The 15,047-nt window shown below is 36.3% G+C and overlaps 3 protein-coding genes across 3 annotated transcripts; all 3 read left to right on the top strand.

Moving 5' to 3' along the window:
* Positions 1–469: 469 nt before the first annotated feature.
* On the top strand, positions 470–5,507 carry LOC110770752 (UBP1-associated protein 2C-like). The gene is made up of 7 exons (XM_021974970.2): positions 470–883; positions 1,127–1,247; positions 1,430–1,573; positions 3,380–3,576; positions 3,694–3,769; positions 4,824–5,113; positions 5,221–5,507. The coding sequence occupies exons 1-6, from the start codon at positions 747–749 to the stop codon at positions 5,088–5,090; spliced, it is 942 nt and encodes a 313-aa protein (XP_021830662.1). The 5' UTR covers positions 470–746; the 3' UTR covers positions 5,091–5,113; positions 5,221–5,507.
* A 1,406-nt stretch (positions 5,508–6,913) lies between these two features.
* On the top strand, positions 6,914–8,816 carry LOC110747754 (transcription termination factor MTEF18, mitochondrial-like). Its single transcript, XM_021947866.2, has one exon. The coding sequence runs from the start codon at positions 7,028–7,030 to the stop codon at positions 8,792–8,794; it is 1,767 nt and encodes a 588-aa protein (XP_021803558.2). The 5' UTR covers positions 6,914–7,027; the 3' UTR covers positions 8,795–8,816.
* Positions 8,817–11,301: 2,485 nt separating this feature from the next.
* LOC110770749 (transcription termination factor MTEF18, mitochondrial-like) lies at positions 11,302–13,601 on the top strand. The gene is made up of 2 exons (XM_021974964.2): positions 11,302–11,698; positions 11,781–13,601. Exon 2 carries the CDS (start codon positions 11,799–11,801, stop codon positions 13,575–13,577), a length of 1,779 nt encoding a protein of 592 aa, XP_021830656.1. The 5' UTR covers positions 11,302–11,698; positions 11,781–11,798; the 3' UTR covers positions 13,578–13,601.
* Positions 13,602–15,047: the final 1,446 nt, after the last annotated feature.

The raw sequence follows: 15,047 nt of genomic DNA, 5'->3' as shown, positions 1-15,047 counted from the left end.
TGTCTAGGTGTGGATGGAGCTAAGAACCACACCATCGTTCCAACAACTGCTATAATAGATCTCAGGGGAAAAAAAATTAGCCCACCCCTATAAAAATTCATGAGTCCGCCATTACCTATTGGTAACTACTTAGTTACTTTATAAGAACTTACTTTAATTTCCTAGGCTTTTTAATGTATTAAAGCAAAATTATTTCTAGAACATAAAATTACGGTGCTTAATATGATTCTTGAATTCATGTACCGTGAGTATTCTTATAGCATGGGATAGGAGAGATGGAAGGTAGATATATTAGGTTAAAATGTTCTTCATTTCCTATTATGTTATCCTCACCGGCCTTTTAGTAATAAACAAAAAGTCAAATATTTATCTATATATTCAGTTGGCCACGACAGCGAATTTGCCCTCCTGCACAAAGTTGGAATCTCTTTTCCCAGTAATATTAAAACATAATTTTGTTCTTTGAAACAAGCAATATGAGCAGAGAATCGAAATAGGAATTGAGGTGCAGGAATTCAAAAAACAAAACAATATCCGAACTGGATTTAATGGTCGGTTTGGATTGGGCTGGTTCGGCCCATATTAGAATTCCCATCACATACATAGAACAAAATTTAGGAAGAAGAAGAGCCACATGCCCTAACGAGTAAAACAAAACAGAACAAACCGCACGCACTGCTCTGTTGCCGCGACACAGAGAGAGAGAGAGAGAGAGAGAGAGAGAGAGAGAACAGAACAGTAAGCAAATGGAAGACGTAAAGAAGAGAAAGATAGAAGAGGCTTCGGGCAACGGTGAAGAAATCTTAACATATTCAGAGGACCACTTGCGCTCCTTGCTTGACCCTCTTGCTAAACCCCAGCTCGTCGATCTCCTCGCTAAACTGTGCGTTAAACATTTTAATTTGTGATTTTTCTGAATTGGGTTTTCAATAATTTCTATATGTTTTCTAAATTTGATCCCTTTTGTCTTGATATTTCAATAATGGGTCATTGAATTTGAATATTGAGCTCCATTTTGCATGTGAGAATGCTTTGTATGGTGTACACGGGGTCCCTAAGAGAATTGTGTGGCTGTGTGATTGACTCTGTGCATGTGGTGTTTGGTTGCATGTTGAGGGGCATATAGAGGTTCCCAATATCCTTCAATTGCAGAAGAAATTAAGGGTGTTGCTAGTGCAGATCCTGTTCATCGAAAGCTTTTTGTTCGTGGGTTGGCTTGGAATACCTCATCAGATACCTTGCGTGCTGTGAGTGCATTGCTCGTTGTGCTTTGCATGTCATGCTTGTCTCACAACTGCATATCATATTGACTTAAAGACACCCAATTTGTCAAAAGAATGTATATATACGTATATATGATATGACCATGAAGCCTTGTTGTATTGTGCTGAACATTCATTGAAGGGTCTTTTCTGTTTTTGTTGTTCAGGCATTTAGTGAGCATGGAGAAATTGAGGAAGGGGCTGTCATCTATGACAAAGCAAGCGGGAAATCACGCGGCTATGGTTTTATTACTTACAAGTATATGGAGTCAACTCAGCATGCGCTCAGAGCACCTAGCAAGTTGATTGATGTAAGCATTTACCACATTGCGAGTCTAATTTCATTCGTTCGTTCAATTTTTCCATCTGTGAATACATACGCATTAAAAATAGAATTTGGTTTTTTGCTTTCTCTAGATTCTACCAGGTACATAAAGTAGGGTCGTGTTCATTTGAGTAAGGACGTGTTGACTGTGTATTCTCATGGTGTGTACAGTAGGATTTCCAACCAAGCTACCCTAATAGTGAACTAGAAACATAAGGGTAACTTGGTTGGAAAGCCTATTATTCCATTTTGGTCCTGAAACTCTGAGTTGTTTTCATTTGAGCTGTGGAGCATAATCTTATGAGGAAAAGGAAATGGAATTTAATGGTATTATCTGAATTATGTATTTCTATTACAAAAGGTTATATGTGTGAGGTTGGCTATCTGTCAAATATTAGTAGTTTTTTCTATTTGAAAGAGCAACAATGTAAACTGTTAAAGAAAAAAAGAACTGAAGTAAAGTTATTTTGTAGTTGCCCCTTTTAATTGTTACTTTTCGGCCTTTATTAGAGGATACGGGCTTATTATGGTTTTTGTGGTTAACATGATTAAGGAAACTAGTATAACTTTTAAATTATTTTGGCCTATAAGGTTAGTTAACTAAATGCTAGTTAACAAAATTCTTTATAGGGTAATTACATATATGTTCTTAAGAAAATTGAATGGGAAGTCAACTTTAGTTATAGAGACAATATTATAACTAATAACAAACGAGAGATGGCCAGGTGACATTTTTAAGGGGAGAGATTTCTATAAAATAAAAGCTTTGTAGTTTCAATAAAGAGAAGGTAGTGTTACCTAATTCACTCCCCTCACCCCCCGAACTACGAACTGGTTTGATCATTCCCAATTGTGGTGTGTTCACTTCCCAAATCGTAGAAACTAACATTCTAGATGATTGTAAGGTGTAATAGCTGATATGTAGGTGGTAAGTCCAAACCCATGAATAAAAGGAAATGTAGTCATTTAAGTCAACCTCTTGATATATTCATTTAGTTGCATCCTTAATTCAATGAATGATATTTTTGAATAATTTTAATATAAAGTATCTTTTAGAATGGGAGAGAGATTAAGTACTAATACTACATCAGAATTCAACGAATAATCAAGGGAAAGGTGCATAATTAGTTCAATGAATGCTGTTTTTAAACTTATAATATAAAGTATCTATTATGTAAATATAAAATTTAGAATAATTAACAACGACCCAAATTACATCACCGACTATGCCTACCCCAACGAATTCGTACCATAGAAACTAGTCAACGGTGGAACCAGGAATTTTTTAATGGATGGGCTAGCTAAAATTTTTAGCTTAAAATATATTGTTTTTTTTTAAAACAAAAAGAAGGAAGCAAAAAATCAAAACTGTAGCTTACACGTTTATGATCTACACGTGGATGCTAGTCATTGGTTTAAAATAACAGAAAACAAAATTAGAAAAGCCTTCAAGAATCACATATGGGGCCATATAGGTTTTTTGCCTTCAAAAACTCCCCAAAAGGAAGCAGACTTGTTGTTGGCCAATATAGATATAGGTTTTTCCTTCAAAAGCTACCTGGGCTACAGCCCACCTTAGTCGTGGCTGTGGTTCCGCCCTTGAAACTAGTGAACCATGTACCCTTTTTCTTTCCACGTACTGTATTGTTCCCTGTACCAGGTAACATTGCCTGGGCAGCCTACTAGGCCTAGCTGAGCCAATTAATAGCTCTGACTCCTTTTGTGAACCATGACAGGGTTTTATTTTCACTTCTATATTCTTTCAGTTACTTAAAATTTTTATTTTCCCCAGGGTCGCCTGGCTGTTTGTAATCTAGCTTGTGAGGGGTTAAGTGGGACAAGTGCTACCCTTGATCTTACCCAGAGGAAACTCTACATTGGGGGCTTGTCACCAAATGTCACAAGTGAGATGCTGCTCCACTTTTTTGGCAGGCATGGTGATATAGAAGAGGGTTCAGTTGCATATGACAAAGATACAAATGAGTCACGGTATAATTAAACTTTCCTCATTCATTATGTCGAAAAACTTATATTCTCTACCTGTATCCTTTCCACAATATGTTTGCTGCCAACTGTGCAATGATTGTGTTTTTCTTTCCTTTGTAGTGGGTTTGGCTTTGTTACATTCAGGACAGTGGAGGCTGCAAAGAAGGCCATAGACGATCCGCAAAAGACCCTTGGGGTTAGTGAATGATAAGCCTTATGTCTATTGGTAGCATTTAATTTAGCTTCTTAAATGCATGATCCGTCGATAATAATCCTGAGTGGGTTTATGCCCAAAATAGTTTTCTGTTGTTGGGCGTGCAAATATTTGTATGATTTTAGAAACAAATTGAATTAATTTCCTGGAAATATTTAATTTCAAATACTACATGAGAATGATTTCCAATGTTTTTGTCCATGTTTTCTGTTTAAATGTGAATAATGTGTAAAGCCTCACGCCAGATTTTGTTTTGGTTTCTGAGATGTATTTTTACCTCATTATCCTTAGGGATCATTGTTCACGTTGCTTCAATTATAGCAAATGATCACTAAATGAAATTGGGCAATGGGACTGTGATTGGGATATGTCTGGGAAGAAGTTGCTTAAGTGAAATTGTCTGTGCATGCTTTAAAAAATGATTAATTATCTGCTAGATAATGTTTGCTTCTAGCTTTTATGTCTTTTTGAATTTGCAAATTTTATGTAACTTTTTTTTTCTTAACATGGTGGTTGCCCGTGCTTAGATAATGCTACTTGTATTGTTGTAATTTTCTTGAGGTGGTGACCACATGGTGTATGGTTGGGGTTCCAGCTCCGAGAAATGCCTTCTGAGTTGTCTGAACTCAAGTTGAGGAACGAACTGCTGAAGCCTTGTAGTTTGACTGTTTCTTTATTATTTCTAAAATAATTCTAGCAGAAGAGAGCATGTGAAGAAAATAGGGAGGAAAGGGATGTTATTTCGGATAGGAGCAGATTTTGATGACTTTATGGGCTTATTTGTCTAAGAATTTGAGGGACGTTTCCTTTTGTTAATTCATCTTGCTTGGGCATTCATTATGAATTAATTGTGATATTTTTCTTATAAAAGAAGAAGAAAGAAACCTGATTTCTCAGATTCATTTGTTTTTCATCAGGTAACATAGCTTAGTGCAGCTTCTATGTATCTGCCATTGTGGTTAGATCTGTAGTCCCTGGCAAACAAATTCCTATTAGCACATGGAAGCAATTGTCTAAAGTTTATGTTTGGTTGCAGGGGAGGAATATCATTGTGAAGCTGGCTGATTCCCACAAGGGCAGAACAGTACAAGCACAGCTACCCCCAGCAATGGTTCCGATGGCCTTACCTCTAGCGGCTGGATATCCCCAGCCTGGAAAAGCACATGCAGGCGCAACCCCTGTTGGCTACGGCTATCCTCAAACTGTAGCAGCATACCCTGATTCTTCTTACCCAAGTCCTCCCACAGCTCCATACCAGGCACAATCACAAATTCCCTATCCATATTACATTGGCAAACAATGATTGATGACAGTTTTCAGGGTGTGGTAATATTCAAGTTCCCTTGCCTTCTTTTATTTTTACCATGATTTTATTACGATTACGGCCAATTCTGATTATATTTCTCTCTCTCTTGACATGCTTGGTTTTGCAGGCCTCTAATGTGTGCTGGGAGTCGTAGATGGCATAGAAGCTATATTTCTGTGAGGGGGGTGTCTTACTAGAAATTTTGCTTATTGTTGTAATATTAGGCCGGAATAGTTGAAAATCTTTCATTTGTCAGTAGGTATAGTTTACTTTTTACTAATGTTATAATTGGAATAATGTTTTCCATATGGGGATGGGGAGACATTGTTAAATGAGATACTGTACTATAGTTTAAAATGTATCTGTCAATCCATATGTACAAACTTACTTATTTATTCAGGCCGAATTTGTTGACACTGTTTTGAGAAGAGATGAACTATACATTTCCATGAGAACACAAATGGGAGAACTTCAAACAAGGGTCACTACCTTACAATATGAAAATTAGTAAATGCTCAACGAATGTTGGATGTTGAAGTTACTTTATCATTCATTTGAATAAAGAAAAAAACTATTTTTGTAAACGAAAAATGTCCAAAATGTCAATTAGCTGCTGTTTTTGTATAATTAAAAGTTAAAATTAATTTAGAGTTCCAAAAAAAGTTTAAAACGAATTTAGTAATTTAATTCTACTTTCATAATCAATTGCATATAAAGTAACACACTTTTTTTCATAATATAAACCCAGTTAGAATATAAATTTTGAAATAACACTTTTTATAATTTATTTTCTTGTCCCTGCTCTTTTAACTTGTACACCAGCTCGAGGATGGGGATGACAATGGGTCGAATTGGGGTTGGGTATGTCATTCCCATCCCCATACTCGTTAAGCTTTTTTCCCATTCCCGCCTTCATACCCGCAATATTCATATCGGGGATTTCCCATTCTCACATTCGTTGGGGAATGGGTTCCCCGACCGGCCCCATTACGGAAAAAAAAATCAATATATAACTACTTTGTTGAAAGAAAAAAAAATTACTAAGGCAAGATAATGAATATATATATAATATACTTATAAGACAATATAAGAATGTTTATATATGTACTGGAAGTTAACTAAATAAATAATTAGTGTGGCTTAAGATTTGTATAAATTATATAAGTATATAATATAATAATATAAAATATAAAACTGTACAATCACTTTAATAGCATATATATATATATCGAAGAGGGTTCGGGTTAGGGATTAAAATACCATCCCCGCAAAATTCCATGTACCCATCCACATACCCCTTTTTGGTTCTTCATACCCGACCCATTAGGGTCGAATCCCTGCGAAGACCCTTACTCGCAGGGAAAATTGCCATCCATACTCGAGGAAAATACTTCCCTCATTCCCTTGTAAGTAGGAACTGTTATATTCCTACAAATGACAGTATGACATGTGTGCATAATTTTTTCTTTTTAGATTTTTAATGAATTATTTTCGAGCAAGTCAAACTGTGGTTTTTAGACGAGCTCGCTTATTATCTGCTGTATTCTTTCTTTTTTGTTTGTCTCTTACTTCTGCATTGGATGGAAAAGTGGCTCTCAAACATCATTCCCAGCGCCGGTGATGTGCAATATGATAAGAGAACCAATTGGGGAATTCAGTTTGAGCGAAGCTCAATTGCTTCGCAGATCAATGCCAAGAATTGAATCTGCCTCTCAATCAGCAGCAATGCGGCAAACTCTGCAGCTGAAGCTCTAAATCTTTCTGTGTAGCGGGAGGAGGCGAGCTCATCTGCCCGCATATATGCATTTATATCCCATTGTCCCAAGGTACTATGTTTCATCCCAAAAGACTTCAACTTTCATTTATATTCAGCTGAATCTTGGCCTTTTAGGTTTTCTGATAATCACTAGGCTTGAAATCTCATCAAACTGGTTATGACCCATTTGCACAAATTAAGAACAGCATCTGTTCTCAAATGGGTTTCTTCAAATTTTGATGAAAACCACCTTAGATCAGCAAGAACCCCAATTCAGCTAATTGGGTACTTCCCCAATGGCCAAACCCCTAGGTTTTACAAAACTGAAAGGTCTCCTGTAACTGAAAGTTGTGAAAACGTGGATAGAACTTCGACTGGTAATGGCAAAATTTCTGGTCGAATTTCTCGTGCTGTTAAAAAAGAAGCACAAGCTGCATTGTTGGATTATTTGTATTGTACTAGAAGCTTACATTTTGTGGATGCAGAGAATATGAGTAAAAACACTCCACATTTTCTCAAGAAGCTTATAAAAAGTGCGGATAATGGAAAGAAAATTGGGCAGACGATTGCCCGGTTCTTGCGCTACCACCCTATTAATGAGTTTGAACCTTTCTTAGAGAGCTTGGGTTTGAAACCTCCCGAGTATGTTCCTCTTCTTCCTCATAAATTGATGTTTTTGATCGATGACGATTTGCTGCTTCATAATTATGGTGTTTTATGTCATTACGGGATTGCACGTAATAAGATAGGAAAGATTTATAAGGAAGCCACTGAAGTCTTTCAATACCAAGTTGGGGTTTTGTTATCAAAGCTTCAAGCTTATGAAGAACTAGGTCTTAGCCAATCTGCTTTGATTAAGTTTGTTGTTGCTAGTCCTTATCTTTTAATTGGGGATGCAAATGCTTCATTTTTAAAGTTACTGGGAAAACTTAAGAGTCTTGGATTCGAAATCAGTTGGATTCAGAGGAACTTATCAGAAGAAAATTCTTATAATTGGAGCCGGATGCTTGAAGTTCTAAGTTTTCTTAGTAAGATGGGTTGCAGCGACAGACAGCTGGGTGAATTAATTGGCCAGCACCCAGATATTTTATTTGAGGCTTCAGGGGAAAGGACATTTTCAATAATTGGGTTCTTGCTGAAGTTTGGATCCAGAATGAGCCAGGTATATTCACTGTTTCTGCAGTTTCCCCGAATTCAAGTTATGAAATTTGGTTTGAATTTGAGGAAATGTTTTTTTTTCCTGAATGAGATCGGAATGAAGGTTCCAGGGATTGGGAAGATCATCCGTTCTCACCCCCTGCTACTGGGTTCATGTGCTTTGAAGAAAACTAACACCTTACTTCTTCACTTGAACATTGGGAAGAAGAGCTTGTGTAGATACATCCAGGAGAACCCGCAAGAATTGAAGCACTGGGTTTTGGGTAGAAGACTTAGGCCATTAGACTGGGGAAACAACCTTAGATCAAAGACAGAGAAGGCTAAATTCTTGTTAGACATAGGATTCGTAGAGAACTCAAACAAAATGAAAGAAGCTCTAAATGAATTTCAAGGCAACGGATGGGAGCTTCAGGAAAGATTTGATTGTATTGTGGAAGCTGGTTTCGATCATGAGGAAGTCTGCCAAATGGTTAAAGTATCACCGCGAATTCTTAGCCAGTCAAAGGATGTTATTGAAATGAAGATTGATTTTCTTGTAAATCATTTGTGTTATCCCTTATCAACTTTACTCATCTTCCCAAAATATCTTACCTATGGAACTAAAAGGGTCCAGCATAGGGTACTTATGTACAATTGGCTCAAAGATCATGGAACAGATCCTACGTATGCCTTGAGCACTGTTGTTTCTTGCTCAGATGTATATTTTCTGAGGAAGTTTGTTAATCATCATCCTAGTGGTCCTCAAGTTTGGGAGGATTTGAAGAGTAAAATTTATTCAAAGCAATAAAATGTTCATTGATTCTCCTGAAGGTTCAGCAGTGTTTATTATCACCAAGTTGATGCTAGCGTGTTAGTTTTTTTCTTATTGAAGCTCTTGGGATTGAATTGCTAAAAGAAATTGAGAAGGAATCTGAAAACTGATATGAAACAGATGAAGAGGTGAAAGCTCATGCTTGGTATAGCTTTGCCATGATAGAATGATTTTATTTATGGTGGTCTGCATAAAACTAACAATCCAGTCTACTTAAAACCAAAACAATTCAAAACAGTCTTAACTGAATTTGAGTGACAAATCAACAAAAGAAAACTGAAGTATGGATGAAGGTGATAATCATGATTAGGATCTTTTGTTTATAATGATAATCAATTCTAGGTTAGATATGAATATTGTGTTTGAATTGATTGGTTTCTTGCTTGAAATTGTATAATGAAACTTTAAGAATATAGTTTCTATGTTCGTGAAGGTTGCATATGCATTAGATTATTTGAAATGGTATATTTATTTCTATTTTACTAATCTCTCCTAAACTATAACATGTATCTCACATTCATCCTTAAATTTGAAAATGACCCACTTATACAATAATTAGTGTGTTTAAGGGAAAACATACAATATTGCTCAAGTTCAAAAACTTGAAGGCTTATATACACATTCAATCTTTCCTCGCCCGGGATGATGAATTGACAACCTAATAGTTGTGTGTGAAGCTGGAGGAGTTGTTCTTTGTTGATGCCTTAGCTCGAAGCCGTTTTACATCGTGCCATCATTTGTGTTACAAATCAAGCGCTGTAGACTCAGTTTTGTTTGCTCTGTCTCTCTGTCTCTCTCTCATTTGGTTGGAATGTAGAATCATGGAATGGCTATGTAAATTTATCTTGACAGAAAGAAATCAAACCAAAATTTAGAAAGAAAAAAAAAAAAGTTGAAATGAGATGCTTTTCTTTATTGAAATGAAAATGTAAAAAGATTTACATGGAATTAGAATTGGAAGGTTTTGCATCACTGCTACATGCATAACAAGTCCATGTATGCAAAAGACATTTTATATTTTCCAAGTTAATAAAAAAGTAGTAAGGAAATGGGTAGTGCCACACTACAAAACATTTTACTGCATGCCATGGCTATTTTTCAGATGAGTGGCTAAGCATTTTCACTCACAATCGTCTTGTGTATCTGTTACGCGAGCATTATAAAATAGTTCACTAAAAACTTGTTTGGATGTAAATATAAACAAATCGCGAAGTAAAATTGCACTACTCTTTGTTCTTTTTTTAAATCTCTCTTTTTCCTTTATCCTGTGCACTCATTATTTATTTTTTATTTTTTATTTTTATAAAAGCGATATTAGAGGAAAGGAAATTCAAACACATGACCTTAAGTAAGTACATGACTAATATTACCATTAACTACTTAAGCTGTAAATCCCTTGCCATTGCTTTTTATTATATAAGAAAGAAAGAGGAGTGCGAGGATATATTTTTGGAGTATCAATAGGCCCTTGAGATAGAAGCTCCTTGTTACATCTAGGGCATGTTTACATATCAGTAATGGAGAAAGTAAGGAATCAGAGGATTTAGGAATCGGGGAACTACTGAATCGGTATGGGAAGAATCATTCCCATTAAGCTGTTTACTAAACATATGAAATTAGCAAAGGAATGGGGTTGATTCCCATCGTTATTGTTTACTAATTTTCATGAATCAGAATCCAAATTAATTTGATTACTAAAATGCCCTGCACATTTTCACCACAGCACATATATAATTCTCAAATTGGCTAAAGAGACCAAACTAATCCGGTAGCAAACTAGTAAGGCGGTGTAAACATGAGGAATCAATATGTTGAACAAGATGAACAACAAGAGACCAATTCAATGATAATGTTAATAACACCTTTGTCAAGAGCCAATTTCAAACGAAAAAAATGAAAAAATAAACTCCAATAAATATATATCTTTCACCTACGTAACTAGTAAACAATCAAATAATAATGACCTGCATAATCTTCATACTACCAAAAAAAGAGATATATAATCTCCACAAAAGTCTTTATCTATGACCGTACTATGTTTTGTAATGAATGTGAAGACAGAAGATAGAAGAAGAAGATAGATAGATAGAATGATTTACATAGCACAAGGCGTTGCTGCTGCTTATGGGAGGTTGTGTCTGCAACGATAACGTGAAAAAGAAGTTGGAGCGTCTTGAAACTTCTTGACGTGAGTTTTTTATTTATTTATTTTTTTTTATAGGGTTTGGGGTGTTTTGGAATTATGGTAAAGTAGTAAAGGTATTTTTGGAAGTTATTAAGAGAAAACAGGAATGGGAATCGTATCGACTACTCCCCCCTAGGTGATCTGATACCCAGTTTTCAGGGGATGTGATTACGGATTTTGAGGTGGGGCCCACTTATTTTTTCATTCCTGATTGCAAGTAAACGCAGGGGAAGTCAGGAATGGAAATCATTCCCCTTCCTCCCATACCCATTACTGATACGTAAACATGCCCCTAAAGTGATAAAAAATATTTATTCTGCACCCGAGGTAATTCATAGGTTCGATTCCCCCTCCCCAACTATCACCTCCCAAAAAAAAAAAATCTAATATAACCTCCCTCCTCCTGGCATACCAATTTTGAATGGTGTCCCTTATTTCTAAAACCCCTAAAATTGCGAAGTCGGAGACTGAGACTTTTGAGCAAAAGAAAAAAAAGAGTCGGAGACTGAGAACCGTTCGGCAACAAAAATATTGTAAGGCAGACCCTCAACCTGAAGGCAGCAGCGGTATGAGATAAGGAAGGGATTGACCTTTCTAACGCATATTCAGTCGTACCGGCATGGCCCCACTACAGAGGAAGCTCTGAGTCTTGTTCAGTAGAGAGGCGTTGCCGCATATCCATCAAAATCTCTAAGGTAATATTTTCTCCCTAGACTTCATGTTCATTTCTGTTCAGCAGAGAATACCTTTTGGGTTCTAACTTCTAATAATCACTAGGCTTGGAATCTCATCGAAATGCTCATGACCCGTTTGCAAAAACTCACAACAGCATCTGTTCTGAAATGGGTTTCTTCTAGTTTTGCTGAAAACCACCTTAGACTATCAAGAACCCCACTTCAGCCAATTTTCCCCAATGCCCAAACCCTTAGGCTTTACAGTTCGAGAAGAGGTCTTGAAACTGAAAATTCTGTAAACTTGGAGAACACTGTGACGTCTAATGGAGAAAATGCTGCTCGAATTTCTCGAATTATTATAAAAGAAGCACAGGTTGCATTGTTGGATTATTTGCATTGTACTAGAGGCTTGCAGTTCATGGATGCAGAAAATATGAGTAAAAACTCGCCACATTTTCTTGAGAAGCTGTTGAGAAGGGTGGATAATGAAAATGAAGATGAAGTTGGGTGGTCAATTGCCCGGTACTTGAGGTATCACCCTATTAATGAGTTTGAACCTTTCTTTGAGAGCTTGGGCTTAAAACCTTCTGAGTATGTTCCTTATCTTCCGCGTAGTTTGATGTTCTTGACTGATGATGGTTTGTTGCTTCATAATTATACTGTTTTGTGTCGTTATGGGATTGCACGCAATAAGATAGGAAAGATTTATAAAGAAGCAATAGAAGTCTTTCGATATGATTTTGAGGTTTTGTCATCAAAACTTCAAGCTTATGAAGAACTAGGTATCAGCCAATCTGCTTTGATTAAGTTTATTGTTGCTAGTCCTTATCTATTAATTGGGGATGTGAATGCTGCATTTGTTGAGGTATTGGAAATATTGAAGAGTTTTGGATTTGAAACCTGTTGGATTGAGGAGAATTTGTTGGAAGAACATTCTTATAATTGGAGCCGGATGCTTGAGGTTCTACATTTGTTTAGTGAGAAGGGTTGCAGTGATGAGCAGTTGGGTGTACTAATTGGTCAGCACCCAGATATTTTATTTGAGGGATCAGGGAAAACAACATTTTCACTAATTGGATTCTTACTGAAATTTGGGTTCACTATGAGCCAGATATATTCAATGTTTCTGAAGTTTCCAAAAATTCAAGTTATGAAATTTGTTTTGAATTTGAGGAATTGCTTTTTGGTCTTTAATAAGATTGAGATGGAGGTTGCAGAGATTGGGAAGATTATCCGTTCTCACCCCCTGTTACTGGGTACAATTGCTATAAAAAAAACCAACACCTTACTTGCTGGCTTGAACGTCGGAAAGAAGCGCCTGTCTAGATACATACAGGAAAACCCAGAAGAATTGAAGAATTTGGTTTTGGGTAGAAGAGTTGAGCCACTTCCAGCAGCCGAAGAGGACCAAATATCAAAGGCACAGAAGCTTGAGTTCTTGTTAGACAAAGGTTTTGTAGAGAACTCAAACAAAATGAAAGCAGCACTAAAATTATTTCGAGGCAAAGGAACCGAGCTTAAAGAAAGATTTGATTGCATTGTGAATGCTGGTTTGGATCGCGAGGATGTCTGTAAAATGATTGAAGTATCCCCGCAAATACTTAACCTGAAAAAGAGTGTGATAGAAAAGAAGATTGATTTTCTTGTAAATCATTTGGGTTATCCCGTATCATCTCTGGCAGACTTTCCATCATATCTTTCCTATAGAACTGAAAGGGTCAAGTTTAGGGTATTCATGTACAATTGGCTCAAAGGTCAAGGAGCGGTAGACCCTAGGCTTGCCTTGAGCACTATTGTTGCAATGTCAGATGTTAAATTTTTGAAGGTATATGTAAATCTTCATCCTACTGGTCCTCAAGTTTGGAAGGATTTCAAGAGTAAATTTTATTCCAAGTATTAAAATATTATATTCTTCTCCTGTTAAGGTTCTGCATTGCTGGGTGATCCCAAGTTGGTACTAATATACTTGATCCTTTTTCTTTTACATGCTGAGATTTTTATTGAGCATGAACAGTTTCCAGGTGATATGGCACAAAAGAACAAGCACAGGCAAAATAGAATTAAGACCAGATTATTTTAAGTGTGTGTTGTGTATATATTTAGTATTGACTGTCCGTTGAGCATAATGCTAAGTGTTAAAGTTGCATCCAACCGAAACAAATTGGCAATGGGTAGGGTTAGAAGATTTTATGTATTTAGATACAAGTTCTAAAATGTCTTATGCCAGAATTTATATTCTCAAGAACCCCCTCAAGTGTGATCCTAGTGAACCAAAATATGTGTTTCAATAATATCGGTTGACATGGAGCACGTTTGGTCAAACTAGGCCTCACATGTAGATAAATTATCATTGGTGTACAATGTTAAAGCTGGAGAAGCTGACCAAAAAGTAATTGGCAATAAGTGTATATACTGGGGATTTTGTATATGTGGTGTTAAGAATGCTTGATATATGCTGGGGATTCAATGATTCCATCATGTTTGCATTTTACAGTGATGAAATGATTTAGTAATATCATCACTATTATAATGCAATTCTTCTTTTCGTTTTTCACATACTGATATTTGAGTTTTCATTTATGTGCAGATTTTTCTTAGTTTTGTTAATTTTGGTGCATCTCCACTTTCCATATAGCAAATTGTACTTTCACATACTCAGTAAAACTGTTTAACCTCACAAACCTGAAATCCTGTCCTCCCTTTTTGACATCTATTATCAGAGTTTGATTTTCTCATTTGAACTTTCAGTGTTATAAAAGACTGCAGTGATTTTACCAAAGGCATTCTAATTTGATGTTGCTGCATCAGGAAAATCGTTGGTGCAATGAGCGTTAGTTAAATTTCAGCTATTATATGTTAAGTTTCATCTTTCTTTTGTAGTAATTTTGAAATCCTTGGCCATGAGTTGCCAAAGAAAAATTCTTCTCAGGAAACTGATAGAAAACAGATGAAAGAGTGAAACCACATATTTGGCTCATGCTTTGATTTCCAGGGTAGAATGAGATCGTGGTGGTTTCTACATAAAAGCTAACAGCTCGTCTTATCTGGCGGCATCTCACCCGCCTTCAGGGACTCTAATGATTAAAGATTATGAACACTCAACTGCAACGGGGCTGTTGCAGTTTGTTTGCCTTTTTCGGAGGCTCTTTCCTTTGCTGTTTTCCTTTGACTTCACAAGAGGCACTTGGTCAGGGCAATGTGCTCACCCCTTTTATCCCAGATCGAATCATTCTCACTGTAGATTTGTGTAGTTTAGACTATTATTTGTATTAATTTTTTTTTTGATTTAAAAGTAAAAAAAGAAAAACCATGTAACAGAGTGTATGCAAAGCATTCACCATGACATGTTCCTAAAACACCTTATCACCCC

The sequence above is a fragment of the Prunus avium genome, chromosome 7 (genome assembly GCF_965620075.1).
Source record: "Prunus avium chromosome 7, drPruAviu1.hap1.1, whole genome shotgun sequence".
Classification (NCBI taxonomy): domain Eukaryota; kingdom Viridiplantae; phylum Streptophyta; class Magnoliopsida; order Rosales; family Rosaceae; genus Prunus; species Prunus avium.
Note: the sequence above shows the minus strand (reverse complement) of the source record. Positions and strands in the feature narration are given on the sequence as shown.